This window comes from Clarias gariepinus, chromosome 6 (genome assembly GCF_024256425.1).
Source record: "Clarias gariepinus isolate MV-2021 ecotype Netherlands chromosome 6, CGAR_prim_01v2, whole genome shotgun sequence".
Classification (NCBI taxonomy): domain Eukaryota; kingdom Metazoa; phylum Chordata; class Actinopteri; order Siluriformes; family Clariidae; genus Clarias; species Clarias gariepinus.
The window spans coordinates 29,564,791-29,583,626 of record NC_071105.1 but is presented as its reverse complement, the minus strand read 5'-3'; the positions used below and the strand labels follow the sequence as shown (position 1 = coordinate 29,583,626).

Genomic DNA, 18,836 nt, shown 5'->3' with positions numbered 1-18,836 from the left:
CTCGTCACCGTACTGATGCTGGTCCCCAGTATAACAGCACCAAAACACAACATATGCTGGCATAATCCCTGCTAATTCATTGTTGCTTGTCATTCCGACATGGGACAACAGAGGGCTTTTTACCCTGTGATGAAGTTGAACCTTTCTTGACCTTGTTATATGTGCCTGGAGAGCAATTAAATGCCTTTCACACTATTCTGCTCTACAACCACATAACAGAGGCGCCACCATACCACAGACCTCAACTCTTCCATACTGCTATTAATGATACTAGTCTGTCCTATGTCCTTAGGCTCTTATTGTGAAGCCATGTGTCTCTCTCTGTGACCTTTACTGCTGTTTGTGGTGTTAAGAGCATCTGAAATGTGCCTTGAAAGTCCTTTACCACAATCCAGTAATGTATATGCAAATAATGCAGGTGAAATTGTGGTGGTGTTGGAACGTCCTCCATTACCTGTTTATGGATTTGAGACAAGGCAGAGGACAGTTTTGCACGATAGCAAAATATTTCATTCTCAAACATGATAAGGATACCTTTGGTTATGTTTTTGGCTCTAGGATTTTAAACAGACTTCTAGTTCCCATATAAAATAATATTGTGCCTTGCAAAAGTATTTATACCCCTCAAACTTTTCCACATTTTGGCAACAACCACAAACATACAGTCGTGGCCAAGAATTGTTTTGAGAATGACACAAATATTATTTTTCACAAAATTTGCTGCTAAACTGCTTTTAGATCTTTGTTTCAGTTGTTTCTGTGATGTACTGAAATATAATTACAAGCACTTCATACGTTTCAAAGGCTTTTATCGACAATTACATGACATTTATGCAAAGAGTGTTGGCCCTTCTTTTTCAGGACCTTTGCAATTCGACTGGGCTCTCAATCAACTTCTAGGCCAAATATTGACTGATAGCAATCCATTTTTTTATAATCACTTCTTGGAATTTGTCAGTATTAGTGGGTTTTTGTTTGTCCACCCGCCTCTTGAGAATTGACCACAAGTTCTCAATGGGATTAAGATCTGGGGCATTTCCAGACCATGGACCCAAAATTTCAATGTTTTGGTCCCCGAGCCACTTAGTTATCAGTTTTGCCTTATGGCATGGTGCTTCATCGTGCTGGAAAATGCATTGTTCTTCACCAAACTGTTAGATTGTTCGAAGAAGTTGCTGTTGAAGGGTGTTTTGGTACCATTCTTTATTCATGACTGTGTTTTTGGGGCAAAATTGTGAGTGAGCCCACTCCCTTAGATGACAACCCCACACATGAATGGTCTCAGGATGCTTTACTGTTGGCATGACACAGGACTGATGGTAGCGTTCACCTTTTCTTCTCCAGACAAGCCTTTTTCCAGATGCCCTAAACAATCTGAAAGAGGCTTCATCAGAGAATATGACTTTGCCCCAGTCCTTTCACCATACTTTCTGCAGAAGATCAATCTGTCCCTGGTGATTAATTCAATTCAATTCAATTCAATTTTATTTGTATAGCGCTTTTAGCAATTTTCATTGCCGCAAAGCAGCTTTACATAGTCAAAAGAATTATTTAAGTTTGTATGAAATGTGAATTTGTATGAATCAAAATGGTCAGTTTGTCCCTGGTGAGCAAGCCGAGGGCGACAGTGGCAAGGAAAAACTCCCTGAGATGGTAATAGGAAGAAACCTTGAGAGGAACCAGACTCAACAGGGAACCCATCCTCATTTGGGTGAAACAGAAAGCAGTAAATGATCTGCATTTATACAGTGTGTAGGGTGGGAGGCAGTTCAGCTATAATAGCTGATGTTAATTGATGTTAATATGGAGTCCAGGTAGTTATTGAAGACCCAGGTAGACTTGTAAGAAGTTCCAGTCATGAACTATCGAACTGTCAAGTCCCCAGAGAAACAGTTGCCAACACCAGTCAAGGCCAGAACTATTTTCTAGGTAGAGAGAATCATTCCCAGACACCAGACGCATCCCAGAGAGACACACGGGGCATCCATGTGACGAGATCTTCAGCCGAGATCTCTCAGGAACGACATGTGTAGCTCGACAGAGAGAGAGAGAAAGAGTGAAAGGGGGGGACAGGAGGAGAGAGGAAAAAGAAAGAGGGGGGGGAGAGAAGAAGAGGAGAGATGGCAGTTAGGTCTAGTCACAGTCACACAATGTATAATGTGAATGTATATCAACTGTAGAGTGCAAGCAGAGACTCTGGCAGGACTAACTATGACAGCATAACTAAAAGGGAGAGCCAGAAGGAAACACAGACATGAGGGCTTCCTGACATGTAAAGCAAACAATCACCTCACCGTCAGCAAACCTGAGTGATCAATGAGAGTGAGGAAGACAGCATCCAAACATACCAGTTCACCATAATACTCTACGTCCATGAGTCCCCCAGATCTGCTCCTTTACCTATGGCAAATCTATTTATAAAAATGCTTGTCTAAATAAATAGGTTTTTAGCCTGGACTTAAACACTGAGACTGTGTCTGAGTCCCGAATACTATTTGGAAGACTATTCCATAATTTTGGGGCTTTGTAAGAAAAAGCTCTGCCCCCAGCTGTATTTTTCATAATACGGTACTGATAAGCAGCCTGCATCCTTTGATCGAAGTAGGCTTGGCGTATCGTAAGACACTAGCAGTTCGCTCAGGTACTGCGGCGCGAGACCATTTAATGCTTTATATGTCAAGAGTAGTATTTTAAAATCAATGCGAAATTTCACGGGGAGCCAATGCAGTGAAGATTAGATAGGGAAGAAACGTATTCTGTTGTCGCTCTTGTTTGCACATTTGCACATCACTTTTTGTCTTTTTTCTGTATAGAACTTAGATAGTTTCTGTTAATTTACTGTATAATGTTAATCTGTTTTGTCTCAACCCTATGTAACCCTATGGTTGAAATGACAATAAAAGTCGACTTGACTTGATGCAGCTATAGGCGCAGTGAAAATGTAAAGAGAAACTTACAGGACTGTCCACCACCTCTTCGTTTGATTCTTTTGGCTACATCGTACCAGCAAGAATTTAAAACTACTTTCACCCCTGTTCACTAACTTTCAGGTTCTAACTGTTAGTTGACAGTTTTGCCAGTCATACTTACTGTAGTTAGGTGATGTTTGTGGAACTGTTTTATAAAACCAATATCTCGAGGTTGTGTTGTTGTGCTGTATATTTGCTATACTTTGGCCATAGCCGCATCACAAAATTTACATTGTGTGTGCAAACAAAAATGACAAATATTTTCACAAAATTTTCCTTCTTTAAGTAATATTTTTATCTATAAATTCTTTAAATTATCCTCCTCTTGCTTTTTTCCTGTTAAAAAATGACACTCTTAAATTTGTCCTCTCTCATGATGTCCACGCAATCTTTCTAAAATAAAGAGGTGGTACAGTATAACTCTCCTCTATCCCTACCACACTTGGTAGGCTCTACCCAAGAGTTCATTTATTTATTTCAAATTAAAGTTTATGTACACTTTTCATATTGGACTGCTTCCTCATGACAGACAATTCTGGTATGTGCTAAAATAAAACTCAAGTTTAAGTGTTACTATTTTGAAGTTATCGTTTAGGTTTATTTACTGAATTTAGGTACACTGTAAGGCTAATATCGGTGTATTTGTATTGGCTTTTGGTAAAGGACATCTATATGCATAGATGTATTGTTTGTGGACATAATAGTGTTATTCCACTATGATATCCTCAGTTTCACCTTTTAGTGATATACAATTTAAAATGGGGGAAGGGATCTGCAGGCCATCTGCTTCTTAAGAGCAAAAGAAGGATGGGTCAGCAGCTAACCATTCATAGCTTTCTGTAGCCCTTCAGTTCTGCTTACAATTAAGGATGCCATTGTGAATCATAACGTGTGTGTGTGTTCTCTTTCAAGCATACGTTTCGGTGTCTCACTATGGGGATACGCCCCTTCCGCGTATTCCTCAGAAACCCTATTACACTACGCCAGCCCCAATTGGCTGGCAGACATGACGTTGTGTCTGGGAGTGGCCTCCCCCCCTCCGTATAAAAGGAGCAGCACAACGTCACTTCACTATTCAAAAACCTCTTCTCGCTTCACACCAGAAGCCTATCTTTCGAAACGACTGGTCACCACACCGTCTTTCACCTAGCTCCTTCTATTGACACTCCAGTCGATTCTAGGACCGTTTTAAAATCAATATGGCTGCAGCAACGCGGACCGCCAAGGCTAGAGAGGGAGGAGACGTGCGTATTTGTGTTTGTGGGAACAAGATTTCGAGCAAAGACACACACCAGGTCTGCTCGGCGTGTCTTGGGCTGAAACATGCACAACTAGCGGTAGACAACCCCGGTTCATGCGAACACTGCGCACGCTTTACCGCGAAGAGCCTTCGTCGCAGGCTAGCGCGCCAAGCTAGCCTGTCGGGCCTCGACCCACTCCTCTCACCTAGCCCCACTCCAGCTGCCACCCCACAGGTATCCATCCCTGTAGAGCTGCCCACCACGGCAGCCTTATCCTGGGGTGAACCGCTCGACGTCTGCGCCCCTCTGCCCAGTGTGCTCAGCACTGACGAAGAGGAAGGCGCGCTAGACTTCGAGGAAGAGGGTCAGTCCGACTTTCTCCTATCTGAGGAAGAGGAGGATTTCGAGGACTCCCCTTTCCTCCCACCCGTGCACTCAGCACAGCCTCTTGCCGCGACAGAAGCCGCTGAAGCTATGGACGGGGCACCATCCCCGCTCCTGAGCGTCGACCTGCAGGACGTGTGCAAACGCGCCGCGGAAAAGCTAAATATTCAGTGGCCGACTGTAGTGGCGGACACTGCAAAGTCTCGCTATGAAGGCAAGAGGCTGCAGAGAGCGAAACGGGCGGCACGGCAGCTCCTTCCAGTCTTCCCAGAGCTCCTGAAGGAGCTCGCGGTGACATGGAAGGAAAAACCGTTTACAAGCAAGACGCCAGTGCAGGAGGGATCTGCACTCGACGTGGAGGGCATGGAAAAAGAGGGACTTTTCAGGATGCCCCCCATGGAACGGTTAGTGGCTGCGCACTTGCTCCCGAGACACACGGCGGCTGCAAATCCGTCGTTGCCGTCGAAAACGGAGCGTTTCCAGTCAAATATGACGGAACGCGCATACAAAGCAGTCGCGCTCTGCGTCAGAGCTCTAAACGCGACCTCTCTGCTGACCGCGTACCAAGTGGAGCTGCAGGACGTAGCCTCAGCCACACCAGGTCAGACACAGTGGGAGGAGATCTGTATAGTGACAGATCTCTCTCTGAGGCTTCAGAGGTGCGCGGTACAAGCCGCGGGAAAAGCAATGGCCACGATGGTCATTCAGGAGAGAGGTCGGTGGCTCAACTTGGCGAATCTCTCCGACAGAGAGAAAGAATCTATCTTGGATGCACCAGTGGTGGGCGACGGAATCTTCGGCTCGGCTCTCACCCTGATGCAAAAGAGATGCGAGGAGAAAAAGAGGGATGACGAGGCGTTACAGCTCTGTATGCCCAGGAAGGCACAGTCGGCACCACCCCCACCCCCCCCGGCACTTCGGCAGACCTTTGCACAGGTCACAGCCCGCCTTCCCCCCAGTTATCTCATTCCCAAACGGCAGAGGCCGAACACAAGTTCAGCTGGCCAAGGCGGAGTCGCAGAGCAAAGATCTCCCTGGCAGAGGAGAAATTATCTGCCAGCGGCAACTCAGACGGCCCAGCCTGCCTCTCAATCCCATCCTCATCCTCAATCCCATCTTCAGGGAGTGAGGAGGAAGAAGAAGGCCGTTTGATGGGGTCTTTCCTGGGGAAGGGAACCAACAGCCTCCCAGTTCGCTAGTTCCCGACCCTCAAAAGTTGAAAAGGACGAGTTCCGAAGTCCAAAGTTGTTCTGTGTAGAGGGGAGAGCCCGGTTGGGCCAGGGGCCAGACAGTGAAGCGAAAAAGGAACGGTGCATCAATGTATCACAAGCATGTCTTACGTTCAAACCCCAATAAAGCTTTTACTGAACCCCCAAAAAATATCAAAAAATATATCACCCCAAAAAATGTTGCAAAACATATCAATGAAACAAAATATAACGTCACCTCGGGGAGCTGTCGCTCTCACAGAGGTGATGAATCACACAGACTCTGTCAAAGCGCTAAGTGCCTGCGCATGCGCAGTACAGACCACGGAACCGTCCGCGACTCAGCCGCGCGAGGGCGCCAGAACACTGCAGATATGCAGCTGGCAAGAATGCACGCAGTCCCGCTGGGTATTAAAGACAATACAATTCGGGTACAGACTGCAATTCGCAACTTCCCCTCCAAAATTCAAAGGGATAATTCATTCCCAGGTGAGGGGGGAGTTGAAGCATGTCCTTCAGGAGGAGATTTCCTCTCTGTTAAACAAGAGGGCAATAAGAGTGGTTCCACCAGAGGAGAGCCGCAGCGGCTTTTACTCGAGATATTTTTTCGTTCCAAAGAAGGGAACCCAAGCCCTCCGCCCAATACTAGATCTACGTGCGCTGAACGTATACCTAAGGAGATACAAGTTCAGAATGCTCACGCATTCTACACTCCTACAAATGGTGCGCCAGGGAGATTGGTTCACATCAATCGATCTGAAGTACGCATATTTTCACATAAAGATATACCCACCACACAGGAAGTTTCTGAGATTCGCCTTCCTTGGTGTGGTATACGAATATCCGGTGCTACCATTCGGCTTGTCCCTCAGCCCCAGAGTATTTATAAAATGTACAGAAGCGGCGCTGACCCCGCTCAGGGAGAAAGGCATTCATCTCGCTACTTACATAGACGATTGGCTTGTGACAGCTCGCTCGGAACAAGAAGCGAGAGAACACACAGCGATACTTCTGGAGCATATACAGAAACTGGGGCTGAGATTGAACACAGAAAAGAGTGTTTTAACTCCCACACGGTCCATAACGTATCTGGGACTGTCGCTGGACTCAGTGAACTTCAGGGCGCGACTATCGGCAGACAGGGTGAAAAGATTCACCTGCTGCATGACCCATTTTCAGAGGGGAAACAAGGTTTCCTTTCGTACATGCCTCAGATTATTAGGACTGATGGCCTCAGCCCTGATAGTTATTCCGTTAGGGAGACTACATATGAGGGAATTTCAACGCTGGGTAGCGTCCCAAGGGCTGGACCCGGTACGTCACTCACGGAGAAGGGTAAGAGTGACGTCAGAGGCAGTTCTAGCACTGCGCCAGTGGAAACACCCGAATTTCCTGATTCAAGGGGTAACCATGGGTGTAGTTCGACACAGGAAAATAATAACAAAGGACGCATCGCTGTCCGGTTGGGGGGGCATTCACGAGGGCAGAATAGTGAATGGGAGATGGGGTCAGCATATGACCAATCTTCACATAAACTATTTAGAAATGCTAGCTGTCTTTCTGACACTAAAGCATTTTCTTCCTTTTCTGAAAGGAGAACATGTTCTTGTGAGAACGGACAACACTACAGTTGTAGCCTACATAAATCTTCAGGGAGGCCTCAGATCACTCCTTCTGCACACGTTAGCACGCAGACTGATCTTATATGCAGTGTCAACCTTCTATCCCTGAGAGCGACACACGTACAGGGTGTGATGAATTGGGGCGCGGATCTGCTGTCCAGGGAAAATCCCTTCTACGGGGAGTGGAAACTGAACAGCGAAGTGATCGAACAGATCTGGAGCATGTATGGCAGAGCGACAGTGGATCTGTTCGCGTCCCAAGACAATGCCCAATGTCACCTGTTCTTTTCCCTAAAGGACCAGAGCGCGCCCCTGGGAATAGACGCGCTAGCACACGAGTGGCCTCGCACTCTTTTATACACGTTCCCACCGATAGCGCTGATATCACCAACACTCTGCAGAGTAAGGGAGGAAGGTATGAAACTAATACTAATAGCCCCGAGATGGCCGGGGAAACACTGGCTTGCAGAGATTATACATATGCTGTACGACGAACCGTGGTCTCTCCCGCAGCGCAGAGACCTTCTGTCACAAGAGGAGGGGGAGATCTTCCATCCTCATCCGGAACGGCTGGCACTATGGGCCTGGCCCGTGAGTGGTCCAATTTAAGTAAAACTGGTCTACCCGACAGTGTCATCAAAACCATACAGAATGCCAGAGCGGCATCAACTAGGTCTCTTTATGACTGTAAATGGAATGTATTTGAGCGCTGGTGCGCAACTAGACACGAGATTCCTTTTCAGTGTTCAGTGGCAGTGGTTCTTTCATTTCTTCAGGAAATGATAGACAAAGGCAAAGCGTTCTCAACCATAAAAGTGTTTCTGGCTGCTATATCTGCTTGTCACATTGGTTTTGATGATAAAACAGTGGAACAACATCCTTTGATATGCAGATTCATGAAGGGCGCTCGCCGCGCCCTGCCGGTCTCTAAACTACTTACCCCATCATGGGATTTGGGGTTGGTGCTTGATGCATTGTCTATGTCCCCATTTGAACCACTAGACAAGGTTGATTTCAAGGCACTGTCTTTTAAGACTGCACTATTAATAGCTTTGGTCTCAGCGAAGCACGTGAGTGAGATTCATGCACTTTCTGTGCATTCAGCATGCTTACAGTTCATGTCCGGGGATGCAGGAGTAATTATAAAACCTAACCTGGCATTCATGCCTAAAGTCATTAATGCGATAAACCCTCTTGAGTTAAGGGCCTTCCATCCACCTCCTTTTGCTTCATCAGAGCAGCAAAAGTTAAATACGCTGTGCCCAGTGCGCGCTCTGCGCATCTATACAGAGCGGACCAGAGGTCTAAAGGAATCACATTACAGGATATGTGCGAAGCGGCGAGCTGGTCATCTCCGCACACATTTGCCAGATTTTACAAACTGGATGTTACAGCTCAGACTTTAGCTCATGCAATACTGAGCGTAGGGACAGAATCTAAAAACTAAACTCGTTCAGCCCTGAATGCGTTGGTTGGCAGAAGACTTCAAGACAGGCTATCTGACAATACGGGAGTTAGGATATCCCATAGTGAGACACCGAAACGTATGCTTGAAAGAGAACAATAGGTTACTTGCGTAACCCCGGTTCTCTGATAGCATTAAGTGAGGTGTCTCACCAGATGACCCTCTTTGCTGTGTAAAGCGAGGAAGAGGTTGCTTGTTTGGAATAGCGAAGTGATGTTGTGCTGCTCCCTTTATACGGGGGGTGGGGGGGTGGCGGGGGGAGGCCACTTCCAGACACAACGTCACGTCTGCCAGCCAATTGGGGCTGGCGTAGTGTAATAGGGCTTCTGAGGAATACGCGGAAGGGGCGTATCCCCATAGTGAGACACCTCACTTAATGCTATCAGAGAACCGGGGTTACGCAAGTAACCTATTGTTTTTATATATATATATATACATTTTCTTTTCTTTGGATAACTCTGTATATAAACTTTTTTCCACTTTTGTGGAACTTCTGTTTGTTTAGCAGAATACAGGTTGGAAAATCAAATAATTGCCTTATAATGTCTCGAACATATACGAGTTAAAAGGTTCTCCGGTTTCTGTATTCTGATTAGCTATGAAAATTAAATGTCACCAAATGGGCTTTTCAGGGCACTTTATTTAAAAGTACAGACACTAAACTGCCATGTTTAAAATCCATGCCATACAGGGATACAGGATGAGAGTTATATTTTAGCTGGAAAACAGACACATCCTGGTGACCTACAAGAATTCAACTTGTTTTAAAATATGTATAGTTGAAGTGCTTTAAATAAAACAACTTATAAATCACTCTCACAAACCAGGCAGCATTTATTTGTTGCAGTTTTGAGTCTCTTTTAAGAAATGAAAAAGAAATTAAAGTTTTATTTACAGAGCTACTTTATTTAATAAAGGATATAGGCTGTTATCAATAATACTCATTCCATCAATAAATCAATAACCCTCTTTCTTCCTATAAAAGCGATCGCAAGGGAATTTGCCCCACAGTCTGACAGCAAGCTTAAGGTCATCACAACCACACGACTGAATACCAATCATCATCTGTGGTATGTATTGTAATTTTTTTTTCTAAAACCTTACTTTTTATTAATCTAAGTAAATGCACCTAAAATTTAGTATTTCGAAAGTCATACAGTATGCTTATGTTTTCCATATTATCATGTCATATTAGGTGCTACGTGACTGCAATTTTTCATTTAGATTAATTATCTCTACTCAGACCTTCTCAATTGTACTAAGGCTATTGAAGACTAGAGTTTATTGTAATATATGCAGCTATATATCCTTTACTTGCTAATGATTTTGTATATTGAAGCCATATCCCCATGCTTGTGTTTTTTACTTATTTGTTTTGTCATGGATTGGCAAATGGTCGACTGAAGGTGTTTCTTTTTATATTTGTTTTTCTCTTATCATCATCTGTGTGTCTGACAAGGCCCCTGGTTTGTGAGAGCAGAATGCCAGGCAATGACGAAGATAGCCATCCTCCATTCTTTTACCTACTGGCCTTCCTCCAGCTAGGTTAGTGTTTTGTTACCCAAACAATGTGATAATTGCAGTGCACATGCAATCAAAACCGTTGCAGAAACTAGGAGGAGCATTCAAGTCAAACTAGAACATTTGTTATGCAGAATAACAAAACACAGTTATAAGAATAAAAACTCTCCTGCTACACTAATGCACTTATCCCAGCATTGTACTAGTGCTTAAAAAACCGTGAAGGTAGAATGTTTTCTCACTATGGTGGAGCCAAAATCTGACTTTCTGCTTCACATCTGATTTGCTTACCTCCAAGTAACTTCATAAATGGCCCATACCTGTGGAAATCAGGAGGGGTCAGGGCTGTATAGGGGAATGTGGCAATAATTCCCAACTTAGTTCCTGTAATGTGCAAGTTGTGTTCATAAATAATAGTACAGTTTCCACAGACACAGGTTTGCTTCCGGCAACTGGCGACAAGTTAGTCAGTATTCCATTTCCTCAATGTAGACAAGAATGACTGCAGTGGGCTCTGAGTCACCTCGCTGGGATCACCATTGAGTCTCATCACCATACTGTGCCTTAAGTTTTCTGCAAATCAATCTGTTTTACACCTTTATTTATTAGAAATTTTCTCAAGTCCTGGTTTGACTTGAATGCCCTCCATACATGCATTAAGTTGCAAGCCTTTCAGCAGTTGGTTTATAGTTGAGATTTTCTGGCAAGTTTGCATATATTTTATTTATTTTAATGGCCAAATATTCAGGATTTGCTCTTGAATGCTACTTTTTTCCCCTCTCTTAATTATTATTAATAAATGATTTTTATAATACAATTCTCTCCCTTCAAAGGTATAACATTTATAGTATTCCTAATTTGTTTGTAAATAAATAAAACACACTGCCCAGCCTAAAAAACTGTCACCCATACTATTATTTCATTGGACTGCTTTTTGCTTCGATTATGGCATGCATTGGCAATGGTATCATTTCATTAATGTTATACAATGTCACAATTTATTTTTCTCCAAGATCTTGTATTGATGATGGGAAAGTTGACCCACTGTGTAGACTTATCTAGCACGTTCCAAATATTCTCTATTGGATTAAAGTCTGAACTCTGTGGTGATTAATCCATGTGTGAAAATGATGTCTCATCCTCTCTAAACCACACTTTCACAATTTGAGCCAGATGAATCCTGGCATTGTCATCTTGAAAAATGCCTGTGCTATCAGAAAAGCAAAAAGAAATTGATGCAAAAAAAACTGGTCATTCAGTTTATTCAGGTAGTAGGCTGACCACCTTTTTTTTGGCACACAACAATGCTGACTCTAGACTTGACCAACTGAAGAAACTCCAGAACATAACACTGGCCCAGGCTTGTACAGTAGGCATTAGGCATGATGGGTGCATCACTTCATGCACATCTCTTTTTATCCTAATGCGCCCATTACTTGAACAATCACACACATCAAATACATCATGGTAGTTTTCCTTCTGTCTTGGGAAACCACCATAACTGGGCAAAGTGTGCAATTTATAACATTTAAAACATTATTGTAAATGCCTGTCACTTACAATGTGTCTGTATGTATACATATATTTATTGTGTACAGCCATGTCACCCAGTCAACTTTGCTTACTATAGTCCAAAATATATTTATGTAAATTTTTACTACACAGATCTCCATATTCTATATCCAGATTGTATAGTGTTATATCCAGATTGAATAGTGTACATTTTATACTGTTGGCATTCTATTTTTTTTATTTATTTTACTTTATTGTTGTCTCTTAATTTTTAACTTTGTACTGTCCACTTGCTGGCGTGGCAAAACAAATTTTCCACTTGTGGGACTAATGAGGGTTTATTTTACTCTGAAACAGGATAAATCTGGACTCATCAAACCATGTGACCTTTTTCCATGCTCCCTATTCATGCTTCCTAGCAAATTAAAGCCTTCTTTTTTTTTTCAAATTAGCCTAACTGATAATATTTTTCTTAAGGCTATAAAGCTGTTTAGTCCCAGTACCTTGATTTCTCTTTGCATGCTCTTCCTTCTACTATTAAACAGAACCTGCTGTTTTTATTATTATCTTATTTCACAAAACGGTTTAGTGATGGTTCAGTGATCTGTACAATATTACATGAGAGAATCTGGAGAGAACTAAATTAATGTGACTCCAGAGAAAAAGCACTCTCTTAAAAGTCTCCATACCTCACTTTCTCTAAAAAGTCTTTCCTGAAAGTAGGAAGGCTGTCTTTGGCTGTTGACAGCAAGTAGCCCTTCACTGTACTGTAATTAGATTTTCACCTTAAAATGACCAGCACTCCAATTTGTTAAGTACTGGAATGCCTGAAGACTGAAATCATTCAATTCAATTAAATTCAATTTTATTTATATAGCGCTTTTAACAATGGTCATTGTCTCAAAGCAGTTTCACCAAAAATTAAAGAATTGTTTTTTTTTAGAAAAGAAAATATTTGGAAGTGTGTATGTGTGAGAAAAATTTGTCTAGATAATAATGAGATGAATGAATGATGAATGAAATGTCTCTGATGAGCAAGCCAAGGGTGACGGCGACGGTGGCAAGGAAAAACTCCCTGAGATGGCAATAGGAAGAAACCTTGAGAGGAACCAGACTCAACAGGGAACCCATCCTCATCTGGGTGATAACAGATAGAAATAATATCATGTGTGTTGTGCAGGTGAAAGTTCAAGTTAACGTCCATTGAAGTCCAGTTCAGCACAGGGAGTCAGTAGGTGCAGAGGGCAGATGGGGTCTGGATCACTGGAAGCACAGGAGAAGGATGTGTAGCTCCAGCCATCATAAAGCAGAATTCAGCTGGAGCTGGTCCTTCTCTGGATGCCTTAGAAACCTCGCAGGGTTGGCCTTTGTCTACTAAAGCTGGCACAATCTCCAGATGCCTCGGGATGGGTAGAAAAATACAGAAAAGATGGAGAGAATTAGCGTAGTTGCCATTCAGGATAGGTGTACTGGAGTATGAGGTTATGGGATGAGTTACGCGTATGCCAGATTAAAGAGATGCGTCTTGAGTCTACTTTTGAATTGGGAAACCGTGTCTGGTCCCCGAACACTGTCTGGAAGGCTATTCCAAAGTTTTGGAGCCAAATATGAAAATGCCCTGCCCCCTTTTGTAGATTTTAAAATTCTGGGAATTACCAGAAGTCCAGAGTTTTGTGATCTTAAGGGACGTGGTGGATTATAGCGTATCAGAAGGTTAGGTATGTGGGAGCTAAACCATTTAAAGCCTTGTATGTAAGTAGTACTATTTTGTAATTAATTCTAAATTGAACAGGTAGCCAGTGCAGGGATGATAATATAGGTGTTATATGATCATATTTTCTGGATCTAGTGAGAACCCTGGGGGCTGCATTTTGGACTAACTGTAGCTTGTTTATTGAGGATGCAGGACAACCACCTAGTAATGCATTACAATAATCCAGTCTGGAGGTCATGAATGCATGAACTAGCTTTTCTGCATCAGATACGGATAGGATACTCCTAAGTTTGGCAATATTTCTAAGATGGAAAAAGGCTGTTTTTGTGATATTGGAAATATGATTTTCAAAAGACAAGTTACTGTCTAATATTACGCCCAGCTCTTTTACTGTTGAGCTAGTAGTAACAGTACATCCTTCTAAACGCAGGCTGAATTGTGAAAGCTGTTGTGTGCTGGTTTTTGGGCCGATGAGTAATATCTCTGTCTTATCTGAATTTAGTAAAAGAAAGTTATTGGTCATCCAATCTTTTATGTCCTGGACACACTCGGTTAATCTAGACAACTTGGGTATTTCATCTGTTTTTTTTTTAGATGTATAATTGGGTATCATCAGCATAATAATGACTGTCTGATAAATTAAGTCTGATGACTGAAAGCCAATACTTAAGTATTTTTTTGTTTTTTATTAGAAAGCGTGTGTTTATATATATATATAAAATGTGTCCAGCAGAACAAATGTAAGAAACTTATATTTTTAGCTTCTAGCTTATTTGCTAATTATACATTTTAACATTGCAACATTAAATAAAACAGCTAAATTAACCACGTTTCTACCACGGTCAAATTTTTTCCCCGCTTAATGCAGTGTTTGTGTGGTCGTTTGACTACATGAGGTTATTGTTATTGCGGCTGATTGGTCAATCGGAGTCATGTGATTATTGTTGCTACGTCTGACTGGTTAAACACAGTTACGTGTTGATCCACCGGCTGCATTTTTCTGGCAAAAATAGAGAGTATGTAATGTGTAGAATACATGGTTAGAAAATTAACAAGTTGAGTGTAGCCAAATGTTGCAGAGTAAGATTCTTTACAGATCTGCTCAAGTAAAAGTAAAAATTATGGTGCAGCAAAAAAATAGTCATAGAAAGACTTTTAAAAAAAAAAAACCCTCAAGTAAATGCAACTCGTTATTAGCCATACATACAGGGGTTGGACAATGAAACTGAAACGCCTGGTTTTAGACCACTAAATTTCATTAGTATGGTGTAGGGCCTTTTTTGGGGGGCCAATCATCAATTCATCTTGGGAATGACAGATACAAGTACTGGACAATAGCCAGAGGGATTTTGAGTTATTCTTCTTGCAGAATAGTGGCCAGGTCACTACTGATGCTGGTGGAGGAAAACACCCCAATAATATTTAGATCTGTTGACTGTGCAGGCCATGGGAGATGTTTAACTTTACTTTCATGTTCATCAAACCACTCTGTCACCAGTCTTGCTGTGTATATTGGTGCACTGGTGCATTATCATCCTGAATCATGGCACCACCTTCAGGATACAATGTTTGAACCATTGGGTGCACACAGTCCTCCAGAATGGTTTGGTAGTCTTGGCAGTGACGTACCCATCTAGTACAAGCATTGGGTCAAGGAATGCTATGATATTGCAGCCCAAACCATCACTGATCCACCCCCATGCTTCACCCTAGGCACGCAACAGTCTGGGTGGTATGCTGCTTTGGGGCTTCTCCACACCGTAACTCTCACGGATGTGGGAAAGACAGTGAAGGTGGACTCATTAAAGAACAATACATGTTTCAAATTGTCCACAGCCCAAGATTAGCCCAAGACGTTTGACAGTGACCAAAGGTTTGGCATTCTTCATCATTAATATGTAGGGTTTATATAATAAAGACCAGGGGCCAGGGGTAGCTCAGTGGTTAAGGCATTGGACTACGGTTCGGAAGATCCCAGGTTCAAACCCCACAACCACCAAGTTGCCACTGTTGGGCCCTTGAGCGCAGCCCTTAACCCTCAACTGCTCAGATGTGTAATGAGATAAAAATGTAAGTCGCTCTGGATAAGAGCGTCTTCCAAATGCCCAAATGTAAATGTAAAGACAACTAATGACGGTTGCATTGTCCACCAATAAATGTAGACATTTTAATGTGGACACAATGCCAACGCATTCTTTACCATTAATAAGTAAGGTTTAGCTCTGGGTCAGAGTTGTATCAAATCTTTAACGATTCGGGTTAATTTGATTAACTGAATCAAAATTATAATGTACACTTTTTCGACTACCCGTCCAGCATTTAACAAAATTTAGTGTATCTTACCAGTTCTGGTTATCACATGGCCAATGGCTATGATACAAAATCTAGTATTTAGAAATTATGACCAAGACAACAGTTCTTTATAAAGAAACGAGAATTTATTTGACTAATCTACGATATACATGAAACTACGCTACATAAACGCACGCACACACACATACACATATATACAAACAGTTTGGCAAGTGAAAATGAATGAAGTTATTCTAGTACTGTTTACTAGATCAACGAAAGTCACAAGAGCAGAGTCTTGGGTTTAATCTTACGGTTTAGTTATAAAACGAGCACCAACTTCAGCAAGGTATGCAGCTTTGTTTGTTTACTTGCGTTATGTTTCATTCTCATCCGTGGGTTCGCCTCCAGCGAAGGGAATCACGGCGTTGCTGATTGGTTGGTGCGCTGTTGTAGAGATGACGTCTGTCGGGAAAGCCCTTCGGTGAGGCGCTGGTTGCCTGGTTTACCAATGGCTGCGCTCTGGGACTTCTCCTGAGGTTTCCTTTGTTGCGGGACTTTGGAGTTCTGGCACGAAGTCTCGTTGAGAGTTCTTAAAGAGCGGAGGACGGCGCAGTGCCCGCAAGGGCCGAAGCCCGAGCTGCTTGGAAGATGTTGTAGGTTGCAGTTGTGATGTTAACTTCTCTTCTCCTCTACTCCTTTCTTTAGACTTTCTTAGGGTTTTTGTCCCTTCGGGCTTAGTCCGTCCCACGGGTGATTGGTCCAATCGGATTGCGGGGCTTAGCCACAAATTTTAATGATGCTGAATTCGCCAATAAATTGCTGAGTAACATCCCCTTCTTGAATACTCATTTGCTGATCCTTGGTGGAGATCTAAATTGTGTTTTTGATCCAATCTTGGATCGATCTAATTCTCATAATCAGACTCCATCAACTTTGTCTAAAATATTTTTAGATTTTATGAAACAGAACGATCGTTTTGACCCATGGAGATTTTGCAACCCTTTTATCAAAAAAAATTCTCTCTGGTGCCCCATTCTTATTTGTATGAATATTGTGATTCAATTATCAATTTGAGTGGCACCCACTACAGATTTTAGTCAATAAATCACATGGTCCATGTCCATTAATAAGCTTTACTGTAAGCATACGTCAATGTGTGTGTGGTTTTTCAGAATTTACGCACACAGTATGTAGTAAGTAGTAAGTAAGTAAACTGAAATGGGACCAGAACGGCGCACAGCTTGCTACAGAACTATCTAAAAAGTTAACCGCTTTTGTATGTGCCTGGGCATGTCCTACTTTTAACCAATTAGATTGCAGCAATATTAGTCACAAGTTTCTAAGCGCAGTAACTTAAAGTGCCCAAAAAGGGGCACTATTGTCATAAAATCAGGCCTTTTATACAGCCGCCCCCTAATTTGTTGGACAAATTTGTAAATAGAGAAAGGCCTATTAAACTTTATGGTCATCGGGTAAGGCAGGTAGTCTAATTAGACGAGCCACAGGCCTTGTGTAACTCTTGTCTTTGATATTAACCACAGCTGTATGGACTCGTCCGTCTAATCCGGGAATTACTTACTTCTGTGGCTACAGTACCTACTTGCCATAAGAGCCCTGGGAGATTGGTGGTCTATAATCATTACCACTGCTCCAATTGTGAGGTTTTCAGAGTCTTTTAGCTATTTTTGCCGTTGTTGTAATCCTGGAAGGTAATGACATATGAAGCATTTCCAGAAGTTTTCAAGTAGAATCTGGCTGTGTCACCATCTCTTCCGGCTGAGTATCTCCGATTCTGGATACATGACCTGTGGCAGTGCAGAAGTTGACCGTCCCATGAGAAGAGAATTAAGTGTTACGGGGTCAATATCTGCTATGTCTGAGGACACATATCCTAACGGTTTGGAGTTTAGTATTCCCTCGATCTCCACAAGCACAGTGGTGAGCACTTCTTCTGGCACAGATTGAGAACCAAGGGAGGTACGCAGTGCTGTCTTGATAGACCTAACCTCTCTCTCCCATGATCCTCCGAAATGCGGTGCATTTGGTGGGTTCAGATGGAAATGAATCTGCTGGGAAACCAGGTGCTCTTTTAAAGATGGGTGAAGTGAATTAAAAGTGCCCTGAAGTTCTGTGTTACCCCCCTTAAAGTTTGTCCCACGGTCGGGAAGCAGCTCATATGGTTTACCTCTGCGAGCTATGAACCTCCTCAGGGACATGAGAAACGAGTCTGTATCAATGCTTGCTAGCAGCTCAATATGAATAGCTTCAGTGGTGAGACATTTAAACACTATCCCCCACCGTTTCTCTCATCTGCTTCCTATTTTACACTGAAAGCATCCAAAACAGTCGATACCCGTTGAATAGAAGGCAGGACGGAAGAATCTAAGATTAGACTGAGGAAGATCAGCCATCATGGGGTTTTCTGGTCTCCCTCTCCACCTTTTACATTCACAACAGCTGCGTTGGTGTTTTTTCATTGGTTCTCTGCCTCTTATGATCCAATATTTCGTCGCAGCTCTGCGAACACACTCTCGGGTCCTGGATGTAACAAAAGGCTGTCGTTATGTTGAATCAGAAGCTTCGTAAGAAGGTGCGCAGGATCTAGGACAATAGGGTAAATTGTGTCCGGGTTTAAGTGGTTACATCTACGGAGACGTCCACCTACCCTGATTACTCTGTTTTTATGGTCGTACTCTGAAGCTAAGGTGAGGAGTCGACTAGAGTTAGGTAATGGTTTACCTAGTAGGAGTTGGGCTGTTTCTTCTGGGAAACTTTCAGTTTTGAGCGTGTCTCAGAATTTCCTGCTCTGCTTGTGAGTAGTCGTCAGCAAAGAGTTCACTTACAACTGTAAGTGTCGCTACAACTGGAGAATGTTGTTCCACAGAAAGTAGAACTGCGGCATTTT

The 18,836-nt window shown here is 42.7% G+C and overlaps 1 protein-coding gene across 4 annotated transcripts in view; it reads left to right on the top strand.

The window, feature by feature from the left end:
• stk11ip (serine/threonine kinase 11 interacting protein) overlaps nt 1-18,836 on the top strand; it is a 101,554-nt gene that overhangs the window by 53,409 nt on the left and 29,309 nt on the right. For all 4 annotated transcript variants that reach the window (XM_053497653.1, XM_053497654.1, XM_053497652.1 and 1 more), the window contains exons 23-24: nt 9,875-9,959; nt 10,349-10,434. In XM_053497653.1, coding sequence (XP_053353628.1) covers nt 9,875-9,959; nt 10,349-10,434 — 171 coding nt within the window. The remainder of the gene's footprint in view (nt 1-9,874; nt 9,960-10,348; nt 10,435-18,836) is intronic.